The sequence below is a fragment of the Sander lucioperca genome, chromosome 22 (assembly GCF_008315115.2).
Source record: "Sander lucioperca isolate FBNREF2018 chromosome 22, SLUC_FBN_1.2, whole genome shotgun sequence".
In the NCBI taxonomy this organism is placed as follows: Eukaryota; Metazoa; Chordata; class Actinopteri; order Perciformes; family Percidae; genus Sander; species Sander lucioperca.
Genome location: NC_050194.1, coordinates 4126811 through 4154531, shown reverse-complemented (window position 1 = coordinate 4154531; position 27721 = coordinate 4126811). Strand labels below are relative to the sequence as shown.

Genomic DNA, 27721 nt, shown 5'->3' with positions numbered 1-27721 from the left:
TGTTCAGGCGTACTCTCCTCCAAACTACGATCTTTTTCTAATCTTAACTAGTTGTTTTGGTGTCACTCCACAAATCCAATTACCTCCCATTGTAAGTTAATTGTACAGCTTGTATTTACGTCCACTAAAAGTGCTCGTTTTGCTGCTGACAGACTCAGATTATTATTCTAAGTGTCTGACAACATTATGGAAAGGATCCCTACAGAGATTGACCTTTCTGTTAGAGAGTAAGATCATTTTTTGTAAACATAAAAACATCTGTATAATTGCATTCGCTAAACCCACCAGACTCCATGTAAATAATCACTAATTTTAACATCGTCAAATACACTTAATTTAAAGTCAACAGAAACAAAATCAAACTATTAAAAAGCCGTTTTGGGTCGTCTTTCCACTGTTCCAACCATCACCACTCTAGTTTTGGTTGAAATAAACACATAGTTTACCTGTTTACATTTGAAAGTATGCTGGCTCTATATGTGCTAAAAGTCCTGATTATTTACATGGAGTCTGGTGGAAATATGCTGGCTCTATACACGCTAAAAGTCCTGATTATTTACATGGAGTCTGGTGGGTTGAGCGCTAGCGACCTCAGCTGTTTCTGGTTAAACAGAAAGGTCTCAAAGAGGTTTTTAATTTAGGTCTATCTCTGTTTTGGTGTGTTCGCCACATGACGCCCACATTTTTGTCAACTAAATTGATTTTATCTTGGCAGCTTCAGACAAAATAACTTCTCCCTGCCTTCTCTCCTCCTCTTCAGCTCTAGGTACTCAGACTCGGAGGACCAGGTCTCGGACTCTGACGGCCACGTCTCGGACTCTGAGGACGAGGTCTCGGGGATCATGTCCAGACGCAGCCTCCGGCTGGATGAAGGCCTGCTGGACCGAAGCCTTCCTCTCGGCAGCGCCTCCTTCAGCGCGGGAGGAGTGGGTTGGAGGAGCACCAGGTAAGACTGCTGTTAACATCTACACTAGAGGGTGACACGGGAACCACTTGTCGCTCCCATCCCATCTCATCCCGAGCCCACGGAAATACTCCCGTCACATCCTGATCATGTGACTGCCCCCCCAAAAAATTCTGTGCTGCAAAATCCCGAGAGAAAGAGTGTGTGTGTGTCTCTCGGGTACCGAAATTTGGCACCTTTTGATTTAAAGTGAATCCGTCCTCTATAGTACAGACGTGCGTTGCTTAGGCAGCTGTCTAAACTGCAAAGTGCTGTGGGAGACCCTGATATATAAAGTCTCTCTCTCTCCCTCTCTCTCTCCCCCTCCCTCTCTATCTCCCCCTCCCTCTCTATCTCTCTCTCCCTCTCTCTCTCCCCCTCCCTCTCTACCTCTCTATCTCCCCCTCCCTCTCTATCTCCCCCTCCCTCTCTATCTCCCCCTCCCTCTCTATCTCCCCCTCCCTCTCTATCTCCCCCTCCCTCTCTATCTCTCTCTCCCTCTCTCTCTCCCCCTCCCTCTCTCTCTCTCTCTCTCTCCCTCTCTATCTCCCCCTCCCTCTCTATCTCCCCCTCCCTCTCTCTCTCTCTCTCCCCCTCCCTCTCTATCTCTCTCTCTCGCTCTCTCTACCTCTCTACCCTCTCTCCCCCTCCCTCTCTCTCTCTCTCTCTCTCTCCCCCTCTCTCTCCCCCTCCCTCTCTCTCTCTGTCTCTGTCTCTCTCCCTCCCTCTCTCTCTCTCTCTCCCTCTCTCTCTCCCCCTCCCTCTCTATCTCCCCCGCCCTCTCTCTCTCTCTCTCTCTCTCCCCCTCTCTCTCTCCCTCCCTCTCTCTCTCTCTGTCTCTCTCCTCTCTCTCTCCCCCTCCCTCTCTACTCTCTCTCTCTCTCTCTCTCCCCCTCCCTCTCTCTCCCTCTCTCCCTCTCCCCCCCTCCCCCTCCCCCCCTCTCTCTCTCTCTCTCTCTCTCTCTCTCTCTCTCTCGTCTCTGTCTCTCTCTCTCTCTGTCTCTCTCTCTGTCTCTGTCTCTCTCTCTGTCTCTCTCTCCCCCTCCCTCCCTCCCTCCCTCCCTCCCCCTCTCCCTCCTACAGGTCGTTGAAGTCTCGGGGTTCCCAGCATGCTTCCAGCTCCACGTCTCTCCTCCTCCCGACTCCCCGTGTAGCGACGGGCCAGTCTCTCCTGAACAGCAGCGTCCACAGCGTGACCTCGGACGCCTCGCTGCTCTCCTCGCTGCTGGACGAGTCCTCCGTCAGGGAGAGCACGCTCATCGACACCTTCTGGGGTAAAAAGCGCTTCTTTAACGCTGCGTTCAGACCGGTTGTGCGCCGTGGGAGTGTCGCTGAAACGGCCCATCTGGGTGACGTCCTGTGGTCGTCGTCTTAAATCCTCCATAACAGAGCACAAGTAGACTTTATATTTCAGTTACTGTATCCTTCAGATCGTTTATAGACTGTTCTGAGTGCACTTGGAGAGAGACACAGACAGACAGACAGACACACACACACACACACACACACACACACAGAGACACACACACACACACACACACACACACACACACACACACACACACACACACACACACACACACACACACACACACACAGAGACAGACAGACATGTGCATGGTAACTGGCCAATGAAACATGATCATTACAGCGTTTCAAGCTCTAAATCAAACACAACTAAGCCACCCAGCCAACAGACGGGACTCTATACAGCCAGGCCGCAGTGAGACAGTCTGTAAAAGTCTTTTCCCTCTTCCTGTTACAGGTTTGGACCAGGACATTGATCCCAAAGGTCAGTTCATAGTCATCCTATAATGCATACAAAGGTAGCTCAAATCATAGCCATCTTATTGGTTCAGCTATTGCATTAAAGATCAGCCACCCACTCAGATCAGCTGGTATTCTGTCTGTAATGGAATGGAAATTTCTAAGTCAGCCCAAATTTTTCAGACAGTTTATTCATTTATTTATTTATTTATTGTTTCATGAGTGATAATAGAGAGTCTCCGATATCTCCTAAAACGCTGGTACGGTATCGGCAAATACGTGAGTCTATGCACCGATATCTTACAGAGGAATTGGGCTGGAAAAAGGGTTAGGGGTTAGTCTCTGTCTTTTCTACCAAACGTGTCTGTCTTTTCTACCGAACGTGTCTGTCTTTTCTACCAAACGTGTCTGTCTTTTCTACCAAACGTGTCTGTCTTTTCTACCGAACGTCGCCTCTGTCTTTTCTACCGAACGTCGCCGTCTTTTCTATAGAACGTCATCTGTCTTTTCTACCAAACGTGTCTGTCTTTTCTTCCAAACGTGTCTGTCTTTTCTACCGAACGTCGCCGTCTTTTCTACCGAACGTCGCCGTCTTTTCGCCGTCTTTTCTACCGAACGTCGCCGTCTTTTCTACCGAACGTCGCCTCTGTCTTTTCTACCGAACGTCGCCGTCTTTTCTACCGAACGTCGCCTCTGTCTTTTCTACCGAACGTCATCCGTCTTTTCTACCGAACGTCGCCTCTGTCTTTTCTACCGAACGTCGCCTCTGTCTTTTCTACCGAACGTCGCCTCTGTCTTTTCTACCGAACGTCATCCGTCTTTTCTACCGAACGTCGCCTCTGTCTTTTCTACCGAACGTCGCCTCTGTCTTTTCTACCGAACGTCATCCGTCTTTTCTATAGAACGTCATCTCTGTCTTTTCTACCGAACGTCGCCAGATTTGTCGCTAAGTTGCTTTTTTGAAAAAAAGTTGCTAAGGGGGTCTGAAAAGTCGCTAAATCTAGCGACAAAGTCGCTAAGTTGGCAACACTAAAAATGATAGCAGTCATATCACATCCATACAGGTTTAAAAACATATTAAATTTGTTTGAATGCACTGGTATCAAATTGATAGTTTGTATCGGCCGATACACAAAGCAGTGTCTGGTTGATAGTTTCAAAGATTAAATGACAATGAAAGTAACAAGTTTTTGTCTCTTGTTTTGCAGAAAGCACCATGGTAGCCGAGCAGAGCACCGTGCTGGCAGACTGCACTCTGATTGGTTCAGACGGCCGCTGTCCCAAACACGTCGCCCAGACGATCAGCAGGGTTTACTGCAAAGACTGCGAGCTCTTAGATAGGACGCACGTTTCCTCCTCTAAATACTCGGAGCCGGAAACTCCCACCGTCTACTGCCGAGACCGCAGCCGCAAGAGCAAGACAGGTAAGCAGAGAGGGAGACGGGAAGGAGGGAGACGGGAAGGAGGGAGACGGGAAGGCGCAGAGAGGGAGACGGGAAGGCGCAGAGAGGGAGGCGGGAAGGGAAGGCGCAGAGAGGGAGGCGGGAAGGGAAGGCGCAGAGAGGGAGACGGGAAGGCGCAGAGAGGGAGACGGGAAGGCAAGGCGCAGAGCGGGAGACGGGAAGGCAAGGCGCAGAGCGGGAGACGGGAAGGCAAGGCGCAGAGAGGGAGACGGGAAGGGAAGGCGCAGAGAGGGAGACGGGAAGGGAAGGCGCAGAGAGGGAGACGGGAAGGGAAGGCGCAGAGAGGGAGACGGGAAGGCGCAGAGAGGGAGGTGGGAAGGGAAGGCGCAGAGAGGGAGGCGGGAAGGGAAGGCGCAGAGAGGGAGGTGGGAAGGGAAGGCGCAGAGAGGTAGACGGGAAGGCGCAGAGCGGGAGACGGGAAGGCAAGGCGCAGAGCGGGAGACGGGAAGGCAAGGCGCAGAGCGGGAGACGGGAAGGGAAGGCGCAGAGAGGGAGACGGGAAGGGAAGGCGCAGAGAGGGAGACGGGACGGGAAGGCGCAGAGAGGGAGACGGGACGGGAAGGCGCAGAGAGGGAGACGGGACGGGAAGGCGCAGAGAGGGAGACGGGAAGGGAAGGCGCAGAGAGGGAGACGGGAAGGGAAGGCGCAGAGAGGGAGACGGGAAGGGAAGGCGCAGAGAGGGAGACGGGACGGGAAGGCGCAGAGAGGGAGACGGGACGGGAAGGCGCAGAGAGGGAGACGGGAAGGGAAGGCGCAGAGAGGGAGACGGGACGGGAAGGCGCAGAGAGGGAGACGGGACGGGAAGGCGCAGAGAGGGAGACGGGAAGGCGCGACGATAATAATGGTCCAACATTATGTGAAATAGAGACCCAACAACAAAGAGACGCAACACGACCACCAAGGCAAACTAAATGTTTGGAGAAATTGCATTCTTTACGTTTTCTTGAGGTAGGACACCTAAAACCCCCCGCCAAATACACGCACAAAGTCTTTCACAACGACATTACATAACACGTCATTTAGCTGCCGCTTGTATCCAAAGCAACTCTCAAATTAACTGCTTTCAACAGTGAACGGTGAAGGTTACAAACTCCGGACAGCAAGAAGTAAGTGCAAGTTGGATCAGCTTTAAATAAGCCAAACTAGGAAGAACCACGTGAAAGTGAGGCTTTTTATTATCCAAGGTGCAGTCAGAAGAGAAGTGCTTGTAGCCTGCGCTCAATGGTGTTTTAAGCCCCCAATGTCTCCTTCCAGGCAGCGCTGCGACCGGTGGCTTCAAGGCACCTAACCCTAACCATTGCCTAATCCTAGTGCCTGGAAGGAGACATTGGGGGCTTAAAACGCTGATGAACGTAGCCTGCGGCTGAAGATGTGTAGCCAGGGAAAACCCTGACTGTCTGTTTACTTCACTGCAGGATGACGCAGACATGATGTCATCCGTGTGTCTTTAACGTAGCTGTTTGTTCAGCAGGTGTTCTGGCGTCCCTGTGGTGCTGTGTGCTTTCTCTGCTCTCTCATCACCTGAAGCTGCAGAAATGCTGCGACCTGACAGGTAGCTCACCTGACAGGTAGCTCACCTGACCGGGCCCCTCCCCCACCCTTCGTGTCTGTGGTGGCTCTGCCCACATGTTTTGTATGAATTTACATTTATAAATCCCTTCCTCTTTGTCAGACTGCAGCTCAGGTCACACTCTCAGGTGTACGTTACACGTCTGTTGAGAAAAGTAGAAAAAGTTGGAATATAATATAAAAATTGGATATTTTGAGAGGGAAAAAAGTCAAAATATTTAGAGAAAAAAAGTCAAAATATTTAGAGAAAAAAAATCAAAATATATTGAGAACAAAAAGCCGAAATATTTTAGAAAGTCAAAACAAATTGTGGAAAAAAAGTCAAAATATTAAGAGAAAAAGTTTGAATATTTTAGGAAAAAAATCTAAATTCTAGAAATCTCTCTCTCTCTTTAAACTGAGACGCATGTCCGTCAGTCTTATTACGTTATTACGTGACCCTAAAAGCAGTTTTTTAAACTCTTGGCTCTTCCAGATGTGCTGCAGCTGTGTGTGCGGAGAGCTGCAGCCGGCTGTGTGTCGGCGCTGAAACAGACCTGGCAGCTGTTTGTCAAACTGCTCTCCCGGCGCCACACACAGACCGAAAACACACGTACAGGTACGCACCGAGGGAACGCTCCGGCACACTTTAAGTCATATTATGAAAAAATCACTTTTTCTGGGATTTGGGGTGTTATGTTGTGTCTCTGGTGCTTCCACACACATACAAACTTTGATAAAAATCCATCCATGCTGTTTAGAGTGAGATACGGTTTCTGAATGTGTCCTGCCTTCAGTCTCTGGGTGAGCTGGTCACAATCTGCACGGCTTGTGACGTCACTAGCCGAGACGAGGGGGCTAACCGCAACATTAGCTCTTAGCGTTGGCATGCTAACGCTAACGCTAGCATGCTACCTCGTTCTCAATAGCAAAGCACTGCTACAACACCACAAGTTCACCATAATCTACAAAAGAACTACTTCCATGTGCGCCCTCATTTAGAAGTCTCCCAGCTAATCCTGCCTTGTAACTGACCCAAGTTGTAGAAACAGCCTTTCTTTTACTGTCTATGGAGCTAGCTAGCTGACATGATCTACATCTGAGCTACTGGGCATGTGCAGTGCAATCAAAGATAGTACAGAAGAAGAAGAAAAGAGGTCTCACTCTGTAGCTAAAACAGAGACCAGCTGAAAAGAGGATCTGCAGCAGTGAGAGAGAGCGGTGCAGTACAACAACAATATGGTGTTTTTTGAAAATTAAACCATGTAAACCTATTCTGGTACAACCTTAAAATACAATTATGAACCTGAAAATGAGCATAATATGGCTGCTTTAAAGGAGAATTCCGGTCAATTTCACCACGTAGCTCTGCTGTGTGTAAATTTGGAGTGCTGTCAGTAGAAAGAAAAACTAAACCAATCGGTGCTGCCTACACCGTGTTATCCTCCTGCTAGCGTTAGCACCCAACAGGCTTAAACAGGGCAAGTTATAAACGTGTTTTAGCCTCTAAACTAGGGCTGCAACTAACGATTATTTTAATCTGTCGATTATTTTCTCGATTAATCGATTACTTGTTTGATCTATAAAATGTCAGAACATGGTGAAAAATGTGGATCAGAGTTTCCCAAAGCCTAAGAGGACGTCCTCACATGTCTTATGTCCAAAACTCAAAAGATATTCAGTTAACTGTCCCAGAGGAGAGAAGATACTAGAAGATCTTCACATTTAACGAGCTGGAATCAGAGAAATCTTGACTCAAACGATTAATCGATTATCAAAATAGTTGGCGATTTAATTTAGTAGTTGACAACTAATCGATTCATCGTTGCACCTCTACTCTAAACATGCTCAAAATGTCATTACAAGAGCCTCCCCATGTGCAATGATTCCTTCTGAGTGAACTCAGTGAATCTGACTGTAGTAGATGTGACAGAAATGCATGAAAGTTGTTAATCCAGCCAGAGCACATACCTCTGTTTATTTTCTGTTTCCACACTAGTCGACCTCATACAATCCAATATTCCAGTCACATTTGCTGTGTTAGAATAGAATATACTTTATTGTCCCCTAGGGGAAATTTGTCATGTACTCAAAAATGCGTAGTGCATAGTAGTAGCTGCTATTACAGACAATAGATACACATAAAAAAAAAAATACAGAACACCGAGTTATTGCACACTTCTTAGGCCTATCATTACAAATCTATTTAAAGTTTTGATGGAGACTGGTACGAAGGAATATTTTAAAACGGTTCAATTTAGTTTTAGGGATTCTGTACCTTTCTACCGGAAGTCAAGAGCTCGTATTCTGTTTGAAGGATGTGGGACGGGTCCAACAATACTCTCCGCGCCTGCCTGCCTTAGTACAGACTGCTCATAGATGGACTGAAGGGAGAGCTAATCAGTCCTCCCCGTCACCTTCATAGCAGTCTGTACCAGGTGCTGCAACTTTGATTTGGACTGTGTGGAGAGATTGCCGAACCACGCCGTCATCATACCTGATAACCCTCTCCATCACCGCCTGATGAAATAAAAACATGATGTTCTGGCTGACACCAAACACCCTTAGTGTTCCCTCGGAAGGAATCACTGCACATGGGGAGGCTCTTGTAATGACAGTTTGAGCATGTTTAGAGGCTAAAACACGTTTTATAACCTGCCCTGTTTAAGCCTGTTGGGTGCTAACGCTAGCAGGAGGATAACACGGTGTAGGCAGTAGGGCTGTCCTCGACTAAAGAAATTCTTAGTCGACTAACACTTATATGATTTTGTCGATTAATCGATTAGTTGATGTAATCGACAGAGCTGTGCTCTTTGAGAGGTGGTTAAGACTAGAAAAGCACAATATAAATGTAGTTAATGAACCATCTGTAAAACTGAGTTTCTCCACAATTAATCCTGCAAAAGCACCACTTTAAATCTTGTGTTTACCAGAAATGTGCTCATAAGTTTCTTGGAAATGAGTAATTAAGCATGAATACACATAAAAAATGACTCATCAACTAAAGAAATCTTAGTCGACCAAGACCAAAACGACCGATTAGTCGACTAATCGACTAAGAGGAGGCAGCCCTAGTAGGCAGCACCGATTGGTTTAGTTTTTCTGCTACTGACAGCGCTCCACATTTACACACAGCAGAGCTACGTGGTGAAATCGACTTAATTCTCCTTAAGTCCTCGCGCACATGGATGTCAAACGGATGCATGACGTGAATTTAAAAAACCCAATCTGTTCTGTGGGAAACACGTTTACAGGGACTCTGTTTTCTTAATTTAAATCCACCAAAGGCCTTTTTAATGTCACCTTCTCCTCTTCATAACATCACTCTTACTTCCTGTTTCAGCTGTCTCTTAACCCTCCTGTTTTCATATGTTTCTATATCAGAAATTTGGGTTTTCTTTCAACCAAATTGTCAAAATAAGTAACTGGATGGTTCCCTACAACGCTCTTCACAAGTTAAATAAATGATCAGCTCACTACTTTCATTGAATTTTGGTGGGTTGTTTTTTTTTTTTAAGACTTTTATTAGGGTCGAAATAATTTGGAAAAAGTCGAAATATTTAGAGAAAAAAGTCTAAAATAATTGGGGGGGGGGGGGAAAGTCAAAATATATTGAGAAAAAAATGTCTAAATATTTAGAGAAAAGTTGAAATAATTTGGGAAAAGTTGGAATATTTTGAGAAATAAAAGTGGAAATATTTTGGGAAATGTCAAAATATATTAAGAAAAAAATGTCTAAATATTTTGAGAAATAAAAGTAAAAAAAAATTGGGGGAAAAAGTCGAAATATTTAGAGAAAAAAGTCAAAATAATTTGGGGAAAAGTTGGAATATTTTGAGAAATAAAAGTCGAAATATTGTTTCAGCTGTCTCTTAACCCTCCTGTTTTCATACGTATCTATATCAGAAATTTTGGTTTTCTTTCAACCAAATTGTCAAAATAAGTAACTGGATGGTTCCCTACAACGCTCTTCACAAGTTAAATAAATGATCAGCTCACTACTTTCATTGAATTTTGGTGTTTTTAGTCAATTTTACAGCATTTTAAATAAAAATGATAAAAACGTCCGAACAATCAACAAATATCAGAAAAAGTGACCAAAAACTTTGAAAAAAGTGACTTAAACGTAATTTCCAAAACATCTGGAAAAGTGACAAGTGTGAAAGACGACCAAAATATTGAAAAAAGTTTAAATTTTTACACAGAAAAGCAAAGTTGCACGTTTAACGGGACGACAAAACAAGGGTTGGTCTTGCATCGTCAGCTGTGTCTCCACAGCGCTGTGGAGTAAGGTCTGGCGACAACGCAACACAGATGCATTCTGGGAAAGGAGAAATGAACTCGGACGCAGTGACGGTGGCTCTGCTAAATAGTCTCAGGAAGGAACTGGTGTTGACCATTTGCACGTCTGAGAAAAGTAGAAAAAGTTGGAATATAGCAAGATGAAAAAAATGTATTTTGAGAGAAAAGGGGGGAAATATTTTGGGAAAGTCAAAATATTTTGAGAAATAAAAGATAAAACAAATTGGGGGGAAAAAGTCGAAATATTTAGAAAAAAAGTCTAAATAATTTGGGAAAAGTTGGAATATTTTGAGAAATAAAAGTCTAAATATTTTTGGGGGACAAAGTCAAAATATATTAAGAAAAAAATGACTAAATATTTAGAGGAAAAAAAGTCTAAATAATTTGGGAAAAGTTGGAATATTTTGTGAGCTATTTAAATTAGCTGATACATGGTTACACCTCATTGGCTCTTACCAGTGTATCTCTGTGTGTACTCCGTCCAGCAATCCCACCAATCAGTCCCCAAACCTCCCAGTTAGAGAGGAAATGCCCTAAACATATTCTTATTAAATCTTTACAGTCATTCCCTGAAAGAACCGAGCAGGTCTGACTTGTTTCACCGTCCACATCTTCTTCTAAACTTGACCTTTTCAGAGTGTAGCTTTGCTAGCTCGGAGTTTGTTTCCTGAAGAGATCGGAGTTTGAGAACCGCAACACACAGAGAGAGGAAGGAGAGGGACATCCACCGGGACTATCCGGTAGGGTTGGGTACCGAAGGAGAGGGACATCCACCGGGACTATCCGGTAGGGTTGGGTACCGAAGGAGAGGGACATCCACCGGGACTATCCGGTAGGGTTGGGTACCGAAGGAGAGGGACATCCACCGGGACTATCCGGTAGGGTTGGGTACCGAAGGACAGGGACATCCACCGGGACTATCCGGTAGGGTTGGGTACCGAAGGAGAGGGACATCCACCGGGACTATCCGGTAGGGTTGGGTACCGAAGGACAGGGACATCCACCGGGACTATCCGGTAGGGTTGGGTACCGAAGGAGAGGGACATCCACCGGGACTATCCGGTAGGGTTGGGTACCGAAGGACAGGGACATCCACCGGGACTATCCGGTAGGGTTGGGTACCGAAGGACAGGGACATCCACCGGGACTATCCGGTAGGGTTGGGTACCGAAGGACAGGGACATCCACCGGGACTATCCGGTAGGGTTGGGTACCGTTTGGATTTTCACAATTCCGATTGCTAAATCGATTCTTGAAAAAATGACATCAAAGAAAGGCTGTTTTTATATAGATTTATATATAGTAGGGCTGTCAGCGTTAACGCGTTAATCGCGATGCGATTAAGGGCCGACGCGATGTGATTAATATTTTTTAATCACATTTTTTTTACAATTTCTTTGACATTTTTATAAAAAAAAGTGATAACACAAGGGTGTAACAAAAGACCATGTCATTTTAACATTTTTTTTAACCCCCCAAACCCAACCCTGCATTGCTCAGGAAAGGAAATAAAGACAGTAGTAATGGCAATTGCAGTTATAACTCAACACCCTAACAAATAGTAATAATTATAAGTAATGATGGTAGTATTACTAGTAACAATGATAATGCTGATACAAGGCAAGGGGGAAAAAAAAGAAATAAAAAGACAGATGTGACAGATCCACACATTTTTCTTTTGTTTACAGAAAATAAATAATTACAAATCTTAAAATCAAGTTCATAAAGTAACTTTCTTTGCATTCATTTGATTCCCAATCAAGATACACTGGTAAGAATGGCTTTCCATTGTTAATATGGACTTAAAAACTGTTTGAAATGCAAAATAATAGAATTTTAATCATGTGATGAAAATGCGATTAATCGCGATTAACTATAGAAATTCAGCGACTAATCGCGATTAAAAAAATTAATCGTTTGACAGGCCTAATATATAGACATTTACAGTAGCTAGTTAACGGTAGACTACAGAGAAAGTGATATTTTTACGTCCGTTTCGGAGCGACACATTAAGTGGAACCGAAATGAGGAACCGAAATTTGCGTTCTAGTCCGGTTGCGTAGGTTTCTGTACCCAACCGTACTTTCCGGTTGTTGATCCAGACTAGTTTAGTCCTGATGGAGTTCATACAGTCCCACAGGACTAGTATCACTGTGATTCAGAGATTACCCTCCATGTCTGTACCGGATAAGTGAAGTCTGTGATTACTCAAAATTAGTGACTTTATCCCACAGATAGAATGTCAGAACTTTCATTTATAATTTCCAAAACAACGCACGGAGATGCTGATTCACACAGGAGCAATATAATCACACTATGTCTGTGTTTTGGTTGGGAATTTGCGGTGGAATTTTTACAATCTCTAAAATTTAAAAATCAAAATTTTAGGCCTTTTTTAAAAGTCTTGAATTTGCTCTATTGTGTTCTAAAATAATTTTAAACAGGTCTCAATTTTTCTACGTCCATGTAAAGCTAGCTCTAATGCTCTTGTTGTAGTTCTTTCTTTTGCTAAGCCAAATATAATTTCGCTGTATTTCAACTACAAATGAGACCAACCTGCAACTTATATTGCAGCCAATCAGCTTTCGTGTTTTTGGTGCGAGTCTCTTTCAGATTGTACCACAGACATAAAACTGATTTTATTCTTCAGCTTTGGGGAAGTACAAGTTTAGCAATACTTGGCTTGATTAAAACTGAATTTAGGGATTAGTTAATGTTGTGATAAAGGTCTTAAATTTCATTCATAATGGTCTTGAAGAAGTCTAAAATCTGACTTGGTGAAACCTGCAGAAACCCTGTTTTACATGACAGTGTTCAGTCACATATGCGTAACTTTGAGTCAGATGAGATGGATTTTCCTGTAATATTGATCTTGTTTCCTGTATTTCTTGGTGTCTCACATGCTCACATGTCTGGTTTCCTCCTAAACAAATGGGCTGCACCTTTTTCACTTTGGCTGTAGCTATGACAACATGCAAATCTGGTCCCCGTGCCCCTCAGGCGGTCGCTCGGTGTTGTGTCATCGGCTCAGAGGACGGACCGTGTGTGTCTGACGGTCTCTCCTCCTCTCTGTTGCAGCTCGGTCCGGTCTCTGCGGAGTCATGAACGTGAGGGAGACCCTCGCCGGACAGAAGGAGCTTCATCCCAACGGATCTCTGTGTGAGTTGTTACACAACGATTAAAACATGACTCAAACTGCTGAAGGAAATGAATTAAAGAGGGTTAAACTCAAAGGGCAACCGGAGTTGGCTTCAGTTCTGACTTAATCTTCACTGCTATGTTTCTTTTGCTACGTTTATGCCTCGCGTCCACACTACTGCAGCGTTTCAGAGCCCTTAAAACGGAGACATTTAGAGATAAAATATCAAGGAAAAGTCTGACATTTTATAGAAAATGTGGGCCTGTTTTATAGAAAATGTGGGTCAGTTTTATAGAAAATGTGGGTCAGTTTTATAGAAAATGTGGGTCAGTTTTATAGAAAATGTGGGTCAGTTTTATAGAAAATGTGGGTCAGTTTTATAGAAAATGTGGGACTATTTTATAGAAAATGTGGGACTATTTTATAGATAAAGTGGGACTATTTTATAGATAAAGTGGGACTATTTTATAGATAAAATGTGGGACTATTTTATAGCTAAAATGGGATTATTTTATAGAAAGTGGGACAATTTTGAGAGGAAAAAGGCAGACTATTACCAGAATCTTTTTTGAATTTTAGAATAATGAAAGCCTAAGTAAAAGAGCCCCCAAAATAGAGACATTTAGGACGCTCGTCCGTCGGTCTTATCGGGGAAAAGTCAGTCTATTGAGAGGAAAAGTCGGCATTGTTCCAAGCTAATAAATTCCTGCTCTTATTTTTACTTTTACGAATTTGCTCCCAGAACTTTAACTAAGTCCAGTCCCTCTTTACGTTTTAACTTTCCTTGGATACTTTAAACCTGGATGACAGAGAAGCTTCAGACATTTCAGTTAGTATTTCCCGTAAATGTCTCCTTCGTCTTCTGTCTGTTAAAGCTACTCCTGCCCTGCTGACACCAACAGGTGACGACTGTCAGCAGAAACAGCGCTCTGAGCCGGATACCGTCACGTCTTCCTCTTCAGCATCCTTACCGTCCTCTGTGACTTCCTGTTTGTTGTGGCTGATGTGGAGCGCTGCGGTGTTTACAGGTTAAATTACAAATCAAACCTTTAAGCAGCAGCAAAAACATGTTTACACGAGTCGATTGGCTGCAATATAAACGCACAAAGATTCACTGTCCAACTATTAAGAGAGAAAAAGTCCAACTATTAAGAGAGAAAAAGTCCAACTATTAAGAGAGAAAGTCCAACTATTAAGAGAAAAATTTAGAGAAATTTAGAGAAAAAGTCCAACTATTGAGAGGAAAAAGTCCAACTATTAAGAGAGGAAAAAGTCCAACTATTAAGAGAGAAAAAGTCCAACTATTAAGAGAGGAAAAAGTCCAACTATTAAGACAGAGAAAGTCCAACTATTAAGAGAAAAATTTAGAGAAATTTAGAGAAAAAGTCCAACTATTGAGAGGAAAAAGTCCAACTATTAAGAGAGAAAAAGTCCAACTATTAAGAGAGAGAAAGTCCAACAGACGAAAAAGTCCAACTATTAGAGAAAAGTCCACTATTAAGAGAAAAAGTCCAACTATTAGAGAAAAGTCCAAGAGAAAAAGTCCAACTATTAAGAGAAAAAGTCCAACTATTAAGAGAGAAAAAGTCCAACTATTAAGAGAGAAAAAGTCCAACTATTAAGAGAGAAAAAGTCCAACTATTAAGAGAAAAAGTCCAACTATTAAGAGAAAAAGTCCAACTATTAAGAGAGAAAAAGTCCAACTATTAAGAGAAAAAGTCCAACTATTAAGAGAAAAAGTCCAACTATTAAGAGAGAAAAAGTCCAACTATTAAGAGAGAAAAAGTCCAACTATTAAGAGAAAAAGTCCAACTATTAAGACAGAGAAAGTCCAACTATTAAAGAAAAGTCCACTATTAGAGAAAAGTCCAACTATTAAGAGAAAAAGTCCACTAAAGAGAAAAAGTCCAACTATTAAGAGAGAAAAGTCCAACTATTAAGAGAAAAAGTCCAACTATTAAGAGAGAAAAAGTCCAACTATTAAGAGAAAAAGTCCAACTATTAAGAGAGAAAAAGTCCAACTATTAAGAGAGAAAAAGTCCAACTATTAAGAGAGGAAAAAGTCCAACTATTAAGAGAGGAAAAAGTCCAACTATTAAGAGAGAAAGCAGCGTGCCTTCTTTCTACCTTTTCTTTATTAGTGTGATGAATGTTTTCTGCAGCTTCGTGTCTCTCGCTGCTGCTTCACGTTGCAGCTTCAGCAGTTTGGCGTCTGACCCAGAAAATGTTTTCAGCCTCAGGGAGCGCCGGACGCTCAGCAGGTTAACGCCGAGTCTCCGTGTGTTTGTCCAGTGGTTCCTCTTCTTCCTCCTCTTCCTCCTCCTCTTCCTCCTCTCCTCTCTGATGAGCAGCATGTTCAGTGTCGGCGCTCCGTTTGGATCTTTTTCTCACTTTGCTTCATCAGTTTCTCTTCATCTGCTTCTTTTGTTAGTTTTTGCACCGAGTCGAGTGAAGGAGCCGTGTTACAGACGTCTCCGTGACGCCGAGTCAGCTTCCTGTTTGTGTCTGGGTCTGTTGTCGTAGAGCGTTAACCAACGTCATGGTTTCTCTTTCTGCTTTCTGACCTGCAGCTGCTGAAAGCTTCAATTAATCATCTCTTTATTGACTCCTCTCTCTGTCTCTCTCTCTGTCTCTCGCTCTCGCTCTCGCTCTGTCTCTCTCTCTGTCTCGCTCTCTGTCTCTCTCTCTGTCTCGCTCTCGCTCTCGCTCTCTCTCTCTCTCTCGCTCTCTCTCTCTCTCTCGCTCTCTGTCTCTCTCTCTGTCTCTCTCTCGCTCTCTGTGTCTCTCTGTGTCTCTCTCTCTGTCTCTCTCTCGCTCTCTGTGTCTCTCTGTGTCTCTCTCTCGCTCTCTCTCTGTCTCTCGCTCTCTCTGTCTCTCGCTCGCTCTCTCTCTCTCTCTCTCTCTCTCTCTCTCTCTCTCTCTCTCTCTCTCTCTCTCTGTCTGTGTCTCTCTCTCTCTCTCTCTCTCTCTAGGTAAGACGGCAGGTGATGTGTTCAGGCGGCTCAACAGACGATGTCATCACATGACAACCGGCTTGACTCGGCAAGTTCATTTATTGTATTGAGAAGGGTTAGAGCTAAAGGGGAAGTTCATTACAAGGAAGTGGCTAAAACCAGCAAGAAGAAAGTTGGAATAAGTACATTACACCTGTACTAGTGAATGGATGGATGAGTAGTTTGGTCTCTAAAAGTGTGGATCAAAGCCCAAGATGACGTCCTCAAATGTCTTGTTTCGTCCACAACTCAAAGACATTCAGTTTCCGGTCACATTTTCCAAAGTAGTAAAGTTTGCCTACGTGCCAGTAAAGAGACAAATGCTATGATGTTAAGTTGTTTGTTGTACATTAACATGACATTTTACTGTGGATTTCCACTGGATGCAGAACGTCTGCGGACCGGCTCCGCTGCTGAACGGCTGCGTGCTCCGCCATCCGTCAACACCCACCAGTTCCGGATTTGTTGCGGCACAGCTGCGGCCATGACTGACAGCTGTAGTCACGAGGACCCACGAGATCTCACGAATTCACGTAGAATAGAACCACAAAACCACCAGCAGTTAGTTTCATCCAGAGGAGTAGAGGGGAAACTACTCTGAGCTGTGTTTTCAAGGTGTAGTGCAGGGAAACATGATCCGCCGTGAGCACGCTGGATTTTACTTTGAAAATTAACCAGATTTTTATTTTGTTTCTGTGCTCGACTTCCTGTCCCCACTATCTGCCGTGTGCTGAGTTGCTGCGGAGCTCTCCGGCGTCCGGCAACAATAGAAGCTCTGGTATCTGCTCCGGAGGGCTGGGACCGCCGGAGCTGGGACGGAGTCGGGACGCAGACGTTCTGCAGTCAGTGGAAATACACACACTGACTTTAATGGAAACCTAATGACTCCGTCGACGTTCCGGAGCCGTTACGCATCCAGTGGAAATTGGCGGTTACACATTTGCTATATCTACATTAGGATACAATGAGGATATCTTAGCTCTACACCAGTGTAGGCGATGAACAACCTTGAATTAAACTGGACCCAGTCTTGCACAGGAAGTGCTGTTGTTCACTCTCGTTACAGCTATTAGTCCATACGTCTTCTGAGATTTCAGTTCCGAGTTCCTTCCGAGCGTAACGCTCATCAGTTCAATTTTCTAAGCACAAACGGACATTTGGAAAAACAGAAAAATGGGTTAAAATATCAAATTTTTCATTTTTTTCCACCTTGACAAATTAAAAAATTGCATCTTTAAACTAGTTTTTCCAATTTTCTGTTTTTATTCAGAGGATCAGAAATGTAGAAAATTACAAAATTGCGTCTGAGCTCCAATTATTAAATACTGTTTACGTTCCACCTAGCTACGCCCCGCCCCCCCCACTCGAAATCATCAGTTGCACCTCTGACCCCAAAGTCTATCAGTTTTTAGTTTTTTTTGGTCCATATGCAGTTAATGACCTGCATATTCCACAAAGTAGAGGGAGAGAGAATACCATTACAGTATTATGAATAATTGGAGCCCAGACGCAGTTTTGTAATTTTCTCAATTTCTGATCCTCTGAAAGGATAAGATAAAAACAGAAAATTGGAAAAACAATTTAAAAATCCAATTGTTTTTTAATTTGTCTAGGTGGAAAATGAAAAATTGGATATTGGAACCCATTTCTCTGTTTTTCCAAATGTCCGTTTGTGCTTAGAAAATTGAACTGATAAGCGTTACACGGACCCTTTTCCCAAGCAGTTTTGATCTTGTCTATGTTAACATCATCAAGTAACATAATCATTGAATAGGAATGTGCTGTGAAGCCTTTCAACCCAGAAGGAACTTCCGAAAACGTGTCCACTAGGGACTTTTCCAGGAGAGTAGGAGATTTCAGAAGTGAGGTTGGAAGATCTTCTTATCTACACGCTACAGAAGCTGGCAGTCAGGATTAATTTATACATATTTTTAGATGTATTAATGTATAATTGATTATTTTTTGACTTGTTTCTGCTGCAGGTTTCCTCTCAGACTCCTCCTCCCTCTGCTGCTGCTCTTCAGTACGTCTCAGATCTTACTTTTTATGGGTTTTCCTCTGTTCCTCTTTTACATTTCTAAATCAGCTACTTTGTACTTTTATGAAGTCTGAACTATTTAGAGAGAAAATGTCTCTGTCTCTCTTTCCCTCTCTGTCTGTCTGTCTCTGTCTCTCTCTCTGTCTGTCTCTGTCTCTCTCTCACCCTCTCTCTCCCTCTTTCCCTCTCTCTCTCTCTCTGTCTTTCTCTCTCTCTGTCTGTCTCCTTCTGTCTCACCCTCTCTCTCTCTGTGTCTCTCTGTCTCTCACCCTCTCTCTCTCTGTCTCTCACCCTCTCTCTCTCTCTGTCTCTCACTCTCTCTCTCTGTCTCTCACCCTCTCTCTGTCTCTCACCCTCTCTCTGTCTCTCACCCTCTCTCTGTCTCTCTCTCTCTCTCTGTCTCTCACCCTCTCTCTCTCTCTGTCTCTCACCCTCTCTCTCTCTCTGTCTCTCACTCTCTCTCTCTGTCTCTCACCCTCTCTCTGTCTCTCACCCTCTCTCTGTCTCTCACCCTCTCTCTGTCTGTCACCCTCTCTCTCTCTCTCTCTGTCTCTCACCCTCTCTCTGTCTCTCACCCTCTCTCTCTCTCGCTGTCTCTCACCCTCTCTCTCTCTCTCTGTCTCTCACCCTCTCTCTCTCTGTCTCTCACCCTCTCTCTCTCTCTGTCTCTCACCCTCTCTCTCTCTCTGTCTCTCACCCTCTCTCTCTCTCTCTGTCTCTCACCCTCTCTCTCTCTCGGTCTCTCACCCTCTCACCCTCTCTCTCTCTCTCTGTCTCTCTGTCTCTCTCTCTCTCTCTCTCTCTCTCTCTCTCTCTCTCTCTCTCTGTCTCTCTCTCTCTCTCTCTCTCTCTCTCTCTCTCTCTCTCTCTCTCTCTCTCTCTCTCTCTCTCTCTCTCTCTCACTCACCCTCTCTCTGTCTCTCTCTCTCTCAGGCTTGTGTTTGTTCGGTCCGGCCGCTCTGCAGTTTGTGCTTCCAGCCGTAAACATCACAGAGTGGAGTACGGCGGTCTTTGACGTCTCCGGTCTGTCCTCCATCTACGGCTTGGTGTCGTCGCAGAGCCACGCGGCTCCGGGCGCCACAGAGGAGTCGGGGGAGGTGCAGCCCTACGTGGAGCCGCTCTACAGTCATCCTCCAGCGGCAGCAGAAGAGGTACGGACACCAGGGTTTTAGTCACGACATAACGGAGACCAAGTCAAGACCGAGACCAGACAGCCAGAACTTCTTCTCCGGTCTCATGCATTCACTTTCTTGGTGCGTGTTAATCCCCATGCACACCAACCCGACGGCCGACCCTCGGCAGAAATTTATTATTAACTGACAAATTATTACAATTAACTGACAACATAAGTTATACGAGTTCTCAAGGACACACGCACACACGGACGCCACAACACGGTTTCCTTCTCCTTTCTCTCAGCTTCTCCGCCGTGTGTCGGCGCTATTCTCCACATGTAGGAACCTGGTGAATTAACCTGCAACATGTCAGCTGTTTGGGAATTCTTCAGCGTGTGAGCAGAAGATAACAAGTTTACAATATGCAACACCTGCAAGGAGAAAGTAGGGCGTGGAGGGACGACACCAAAAACCTAAATCACATTTCTTTAGTTGATATTGATGTGAAAAGAAGGAAATGGTTCTAACACTGCTCTTTAGATGTGTGTGAATGTCCCACACCAGGAGTAATTTATATAGTTCTATTTTATAGTGATCCATTATCTGTTCAACACATGTTCTATTAAAGAAAAGATAGAAAATAAATATGTGTGTGAGCTGTAAAGTGGTTAGAAAACATGAAATCAGAATCAACCTAGAAAGTTATAATCGGTGCATCTCTACTCAGAACTCACCGAAGAGACGCCGACTTGAGCGTACGTTCTGCGTGTGCGCGAGACGTAATACGTCTCCATAACAGCGGCAGCTGATTGGACGAACGCGTCACGTGGATCTGGCTTCTCCCGGATTTTACAACCGGGCATAACGGCAGCTTCGTTCAGAATACGATCTCATATTGGACTAAAATAGTTCACCTCAACGTGTTTCTGAAAACATTTGAAGAGAGAAATAGGCCGTGCAGTTGCTGAATCTGTCTTCATTTCAGATCAACAAAGGTCAGTTTAAAAGATTTTCATCAGATTTTGAGAGACTCTAGTCACGCTGGAGTCAGGTCGGTGATTGTGAATGTGTGATTGTGTAAAGGTGTTCACCAGATAGATACCAACCTTTAGTGAACTTGTGAATTTGGCCAGCTGTCTTCTCTCCTTGATGGAGACAGACGCTGTGTTCACTGTGGGCTCGGTGGTGTTAAAGCCTCCAACGTCGCCTTACAGGCAGCTAACCCTCACCTTAACACTAACATTACTTCTTTGACATAACCATTGCCGCGCTGCGTGAAAGGTGATGTTGGGCTAGTGTGTGTGTGTGTGTGTGTGTGTGACAGAGGAGAGCAGGGAAAGGAAATGCAGAAGAACGTGTCTTTTAAATAGCGTTTAAAAAAATAAAAATAAATAACGAAACGCAATGTGCGGCGGCCAGTGCTGATAGTGCGGCGCACCGCCACACATTAGTCTGTGTGGGAAACACTGCAGTGTGTCCAATCAGCTGGGTGGAAACTCTGTGTTGTTGCTTCAGAGTCGTGTGGTGAAGTTAGCGTTATTTGAGTTTAATTGTTTAAAACTTCCCTCTTTAGTTTACAGTACATTTTGTGTCGAAGCATCGTCTTCCTTGGTTTCCCCCCTGGGTTTATGTATTGTTCTGTCCTCTGCTCCTAGACACTAACAGGGACGTAACGATGAAGTTTTCCGTTGCTTCGCAGGAAGCGTCTGCGACAGTGGCGGAGGCGGATGAGTCGGCACGGCTTGGCCGTCTGGAGCGGAGTCTGACGGCGCTGTGGGAGCACGTGGAGGCCGCAGGGCAGCGGGCGGAGCAGAGACACGCGGAGCTGCTCCACCTGTACACCGACCTCCAGCAGCAACAGCTGGAGCAACAGCTGGTCTCTGATCAGAGCGACGGAGACGCCGTGCAGCCGTGGCTGAACGGACTACTGCAGCAACAGCTGGAGCAACAGCTGGAGCAACTCCAGAGACGATTGGACGAGGAGAGACGGCACACAGAACAGGTACACTGGGATCATTTACACACCTTTACGTTTAAGTCTTTGTGACGCCTTTTTCGATGTTTCCGTTGCTTTTTTTCCCCGACGTTTTTGCTGCTTTTACTAGAAATGTGCTCACAGGTTTCTTCAATACAAGTCATTCAGCATGAAAAAATATATTAAAAAAAAAGCATGCGTCTCCTCCCTGAGCATGCTGGGAGTCTGAGTTTCCTTCCTGTTTCTGTCTGTAGTCCCGGCAGCAGGATGTGTTGCAGCAGCAGAGTCAAACAGCTCGTCTGGATCAGCTGGAGCTGCAGCTGCAGAAACTGGCCGCCAGGACAGAGGTACGATACTGCCTGGAATATCTTATTTAGGATACTTGGAGTATTCTTATTTAGGATACTTGGAATCTTATTTAGGATACTTGGAGTATTCTTATTTAGGATACTTGGAATCTTATTTAGGGTAGTGTAGTTTTTAGGAGTGTTGCAGAAGCCCCAGTGTATGTTGTGTAGATTTGAGGACAGTTTTTGGTTTATTGTTCGGCAGGAGATTCAGCGGAGACAAGAAGCTGCTACGACAGTCTCACCTTCACCGACAACACTTCCAGCTGCGATCAGGTAATCTTCATCCTCCTCCTCTTCACTTGACAGTCTGCTGGAGTCTGTCTGCACGCTTCCTCTTCACTTTAAGGCTCTGACACACCAACCCGACGGCCGACCTTCGGCAGGAAAGCCAGTCGGACTGACGGTGTCCCCGAGTTGGTCCAAAAAGTTCCTCAGAACACACTGAAGAGACGAGACGTAATACGTCTCCATAACAGCAGGCGGCGCTAAGCTGGCTTGTCGCCCAAAAATGAAAACCGGCAGCTGATTGGACGAACGCGTCACGTGGGTCTGGCTGCTCCCGGATTTTACAACCGGGCATAATGGCGGCTCATTCGGAGTACGATCTCGTATTTTACTAAAATAGTTCACCGAAACGTGTTTCTGAAAACATTTGAAGAGAGAAATAGGCCGTGCAGTTGCTGAATCTGTCTTCATTTCAGATCAACAAAGGTCAGTTTAAAAGATTTTGGTCAGATTTTTAGCAGCATTCGTCAGGCTCATCCCGCTCGTCATTTCTCGGACGGACGACGGCACGGAACGCACCGACCAGACTCGAGTCACCGACCTCGCCAGACTGTCAGACGGCCGATTATCTGGTTGGTGTGTCAGGGCCTTTACAGTCTGCTGCAGTTTGTCCCTAACTTGACAGTCCGCTCCTTGTAGTAATCACAGTATCCGTGCATGTTTTTTGATACTTTTTCCAAATTTTTTTGTGCTTTTTTTTAAAACTTTGTTTTAGGCGCTCTATCCAATGTCTTTTGTGTGTTTTTTTTTCTCCATATTTGTCTTTTTGTTATGATGTGCATGGAAACAAACTGACTGTGAAACTCTCAGATGTTGGACTTACCTAAAAGTAATTATCTTGTATCTTCTTCCAGTGGTGGAGTGGACCGTCAGTCCCATGATGCCTTGCTGGCGGAGGTTGCACGGTTGCAGGCGGCGCTGGAGAGGGTCAGACGGAACGTTGGCGGTCTGTCTGGGTGTCGAGACGGCTGCAGAGGACTCGACACAATCCAGCAGACGGTCAGAGAGAGACGCGAACACTTTGTTTAACCAACTGTCTGTTAACTAACGTTACATATGTTTCCTCTGTCAGATTTCCAGTGGTGGAATGTAACTACAAATGTAAAGTACATTTACTGATGTACTTTACTTGAGTCTTTTCTTTTCATGCCACTTTCTACTTCTACTCCGCTACTTTTCAGAGAGAAATATCGTACTTTTTACTCCACTACATTCAAAGAAAGGGACCGAGAGAGAGAGGGACACAGAAAAGAGAGACCGAAAGAAAGAGACACAGAAAAGAGACCGAAAGAAAGGGAAGGGACACGAGAGAGAGAGAGAGAGAGAGAGAGAGAGAGAGAGAGAGAGAGAGAGACAGAGAGAGAGAGTGGGGGGGAGAGAGAGAGAGAGAGAGAGAGAGAGAGAGAGAGGGGGAGAACGGAAGGAAAGGGAGAGAGGGGGAGAACGGAAGGAAAGGGAGAGAGGGGGAGAACGGAAGGAAAGGGAGAGAGGGGGAGAACGGAAGGAAAGGGAGAGAGAGAGAGAGAGAGAGAACGGAAGGAAAGGGAGAGACCGAAAGTGTATCGACTGTTTGGATCCTTTCCACTTTCTAAAATATGAGGATTCTTCTTTACTTTTAATACTTTAACTACATGTTCCTGATGATACTTAGAGACTTTTACTGAAGTAACATTTTCCCTGCAGGACTTTAACTGTAACAGAGTATTTATACAGTGTGGTATTTGTACTTTTACTGAAGTAAAGGATCTAAATACTTCTTCCACCGCTGCAGATTTCAGAGCAGGTCTCCGCTGAAGTCCGTGAGGAAGTTCGCGTTCTGGTCTACGGCAACCAGCTGGCGGCGGCTGACGGGACGTCCCGAGACGACGGGGACCTCCAGGAGTCGCTGCTGCAGTGGATGTCGCAGCGCTACGTCAGCCAGGCGGACCTACAGGTGGCGCTGTCCTCTCTGGAGCGCAGCATCCTGCAGAACATCAGCCTGCAGCTGGAGAAGCTGAAGAAGCACCGCGGCGAGGGGACGGGTGGGCAGCCCGTCCTGCACGCCGCTGATGCTGGGGACGCCGTGACCCGGGAGGTGAGGAGGAGGGCGTGGGGGTATTATGAGGGCTACAAATGAGTAAAGAAAAGTAAAAATGACCAACAAACCAACAAAACATTGGAAAAGAATTCAGACAAAACGTTGAAGAAAGTGAGGGGGAAAAAAATTTATAATTTGGGAACAAAGACAAAACGTTGGAAAAAGCGAACCAAATGTTGACAAAAAAGAGAGCCCTTCCTGCACGCCGCCGCGGCTGCTGGGGACGCCGTGACCCGGGAGACTGCAGGGAGTGATGAGTCAGATTCAATCAAATCTAACCGTCTTGAAATGTCTTCAAACTAGGGCTGGACGAGCAATCGAAACCAAAATTCATAAGCCGGCCCGTGCCACAGGCAGTATAGGAAAACGCTAGCAGGCGCCAGCCGTCCGAATGAGTAAAGAAACATTACAAACACAAATGTTTGGGGGGGGGGACTAGTTCTACTGCTCAAGACTACGCACACTGCCATGCACAACTCACTGACTGAGAAAGCCATTTGTCCCCAGGGCCTCTACAATGCTTCACTAAAGGGAAGAGGAGAGAGACTTCTCTGCATAGTCTGTCTGCCTCTCCACCCTCTCCACCACTTCCACTACCTCCTACAACAATAGTTATTCAAATTTCTTTATTAGGATAAACCCCTTGAGATGTACCATCTCGTTTTCGAGGGGGTCCCAACATATAACACAATAATTACATAACAACAGAGAAGTACAAACAAACAACAACACCAGCATATGTTCATCAATACATTACAACCACCAAAAGGCCAAGATGGCCAATAGTAAGTAAATAAGTAAACAGAGTATGAGTGAATATCTAACTACAGTCAAGGTATGGACAGTAGATATAAAAATAACATGCATCTTTAATAACAGTTTATGTTAAAGCGAGCAGACAGGGCATGTTTAAACAAACCAAGTAAAGAAATTAATCTTATTTCCAGAGATAGATTATTCCAATCTGCTGGAGCCTTAAACTTAAAAGCTATTTTGCCAATTGGTTTTTTTAACTCGCGGGACAGAAGTAGAGTGCCGAACTTCATAGTTTGTGTGTAGTGTATAGTTATGTACTGACTGACCACTGGCCCACTGTTTACTGCTTTATTCTCTTATATTGTCTATATTTAAAGTGCCCATATTATGAAAAAATCACTTTTTCTGGGATTTGGGGTGTTATGTTGTGTCTCTGGTGCTTCCACACACATACAAACTTTGATAAAAATCCACCCATGGTGTTTAGAGTGAGATACGGTTTCTGAATGTGTCCTGCCTTCAGTCTCTGGGTGAGCTGTTCAAAATCGGCACGGCTTGTGACGTCACAAGCCGAAACGAGCAGGCTAACCGCAACCATTAGCTCGTAGCGTTAGCATGCTAACGCTATGGCTAACGCTAGCATGCTAACGCTAGCATGCTACCTCGTTCTCAATAGCAAAGCACTGCTACAACACACACAAGTTCACCATAATCTACAAAAGAACTACTTCCATGTGCGCCCTCATTTAGAAGTCTCCCAGCTAATCCTGCCTTGTAACTGACTGAAGTTGTAGAAACAGCCTTTCTTTTACTGTCTATGGAGCTAGCTAGCTGACATGATCTACATCTGAGCTACTGGGCATGTGCAGTGCAATCAAAGATAGTACAGAAGAAGAAGAAAAGAGGTCTCACTCTGTAGCTAAAACAGAGACCAGCTGAAAAGAGGATCTGCAGCAGTGAGAGAGAGCGCTGCAGTACAACAATAACAACAACAATATGGTGTTTTTTGAAAATTAAACCATGTAAACCTATTCTGGTACAACCTTAAAATATAATTATGAACCTGAAAATGAGCATAATATGGCTGCTTTAATGCTAGTCTCTAGACTTTCTCCTTGCACTATTGGACTTATCTGCACTACCACCATGACACACACACACACACACACACACACACACACACACACACACAGACACACACACACACACACACACACACACAGAGAGACACACACACACACACTGAGAGACAGACACACACACACACAGATACAGAGAGACACACACACACCGAGAGACAGACACACACACACACACACACACACGCGCTGCTGCTAATAACACGGACACACACACACACACACACACACACACACACACACACACTCACCCTCTCATAGAGCACCTTACCATGCAGACTGACACACACACACACACACACACACACACACGCGCTGCTGCTAATAACACGGACACACACACACACACACACACACACTCACCCTCTCATTGAGCACCTTACCATGCAGACTGAATTTTTTACTTGGTATCTTTTCTGTTATTGTTCATATTATTCATGTGGATTTGTTATTTAATCATCCTGTTTATGATGTGTGTGTGTGTGTGTGTGGGTGTGTGTGGTGTCTTTAAGCTACTGGGACCTTACATTTCCCCTTGGATCAATGAAGTATCTATCTAACAACTAAATGTTGAATGGTTGGGAATAAAACCTCAGCAAAATTGTCAAATCGACAAAAAACGCAACAAAGTTTTGACTTTGCACATCTCTTCGCTCCCTGTCTTTAGTTTTAAGTTCTTGTTTTAATGACTTTTCTTTTACGTGAATTAAGAGGCGTTCTGCTTCGTACGGTTCACTTTTCGCTCGTCTCTTCCAGGACGTCCAAGTGATGGTGAAGAACGCTCTGCGTCTGTTTTCTCAGGACCGAACCGGCATGGCGGACTACGCTCTGGAGTCTGGAGGTTCGGAAACAATCCGTCCCGCTGTGTTTGGCTAGAAGTGTTTAAACAGTTTTATATTTTCATTTATAGTCAACAAATCCTGTTTAGACTCAACTTTGGATGCACCAAATCCAGATTTTTGGGGTTCGGCTGAATCCTGAATCCCCTGGTTGAGATTCTGCTGAATCCTCGTCCCATCCTCAGTCCATGAACACAGTAAACTCATTAATGAAGTAAACAGTGACTGTCCTTCCTTTGCTGTACCTGAAGTTGCTGCATTCTGGCTGCTGTCTGTAGATTCCTTCATCACAACTCGTATTCTTCCAGATGTTTCCTACCAGATGTTGTAACAGCGGTGATGTTGTGTATAGTTTAGGGTCCTCGCCACCACCAGACTAATCAGCATTACAGATTGAACATGTAGCTGGACTTGAATGGTCTTCTTTTGACTGAAAGTTCTGCCAAACTACACTTTTTCTGCTCACCAGTTCCATTTCCACTTTCTCACAGCCTGCTGCGTTGAACCTACGTAAACACCTTCCTGTAATCAACGGTGCCGTCATTACGTTGACCAGCGTAGCGCGCGGTTTTTAAGGTTCAGCAGAAACCCAACCCCGTCAAAAAGCCCAATATTCAGCCGACTCCGAAGCTGAATCCTGGATTCGGTGCATCCCTAGACTCAACCAACATGTGTTGAACCATAACTGTTTTTGTTCCTGTCGTCCTGCAGGGGGCAGCGTCCTGAGCACGCGCTGCTCGGAGACGTATGAGACGAAGGCCGCTCTGCTCAGTCTGTTCGGACTTCCTCTCTGGTATTTCTCTCAGTCTCCTCGCGCTGTCATCCAGGTAACAATGGCGTGTGTGTGTGTGTTTGTTTGTTTAACTACAGTCGTGGGGACCAAAAACCAGGGAAGACAGTATACTTGTGGGGTCCCGACAGCCTTGTGGGGCCAAAATGCTGGACCCCACAAGGTTAAAGGTCTGTTTGAGGGTTAAGACTTGGTTTTAGGA

At 44.8% G+C, this 27721-nt stretch overlaps 1 protein-coding gene and 1 long non-coding RNA gene across 2 annotated transcripts in view; both read left to right on the top strand.

Annotated features, from left to right (window-relative positions):
• The window catches only part of LOC116063128 (SUN domain-containing protein 1-like), a 34061-nt gene that overhangs the window by 2026 nt on the left and 4314 nt on the right, over window positions 1-27721 (top strand). The window contains exons 2-20 of the mRNA XM_035997239.1: window positions 761-788; window positions 831-946; window positions 2027-2217; window positions 2709-2735; window positions 3919-4134; window positions 5642-5725; window positions 13102-13182; window positions 14065-14190; window positions 15325-15423; window positions 16135-16204; window positions 18138-18178; window positions 19127-19344; window positions 21008-21310; window positions 21538-21630; window positions 21836-21906; window positions 22773-22917; window positions 23690-23992; window positions 26647-26731; window positions 27441-27556. Of these exons, the coding sequence (XP_035853132.1) occupies window positions 843-946; window positions 2027-2217; window positions 2709-2735; window positions 3919-4134; window positions 5642-5725; window positions 13102-13182; window positions 14065-14190; window positions 15325-15423; window positions 16135-16204; window positions 18138-18178; window positions 19127-19344; window positions 21008-21310; window positions 21538-21630; window positions 21836-21906; window positions 22773-22917; window positions 23690-23992; window positions 26647-26731; window positions 27441-27556 (2373 nt within the window). The 5' untranslated portion in view covers window positions 761-788; window positions 831-842. The remainder of the gene's footprint in view (window positions 1-760; window positions 789-830; window positions 947-2026; window positions 2218-2708; window positions 2736-3918; window positions 4135-5641; window positions 5726-13101; window positions 13183-14064; window positions 14191-15324; window positions 15424-16134; window positions 16205-18137; window positions 18179-19126; window positions 19345-21007; window positions 21311-21537; window positions 21631-21835; window positions 21907-22772; window positions 22918-23689; window positions 23993-26646; window positions 26732-27440; window positions 27557-27721) is intronic.
• LOC118494221 lies at window positions 14219-14476 on the top strand. The gene is made up of 2 exons (XR_004896304.1): window positions 14219-14345; window positions 14405-14476. It is a non-coding gene; the product is annotated as an uncharacterized LOC118494221 (long non-coding RNA).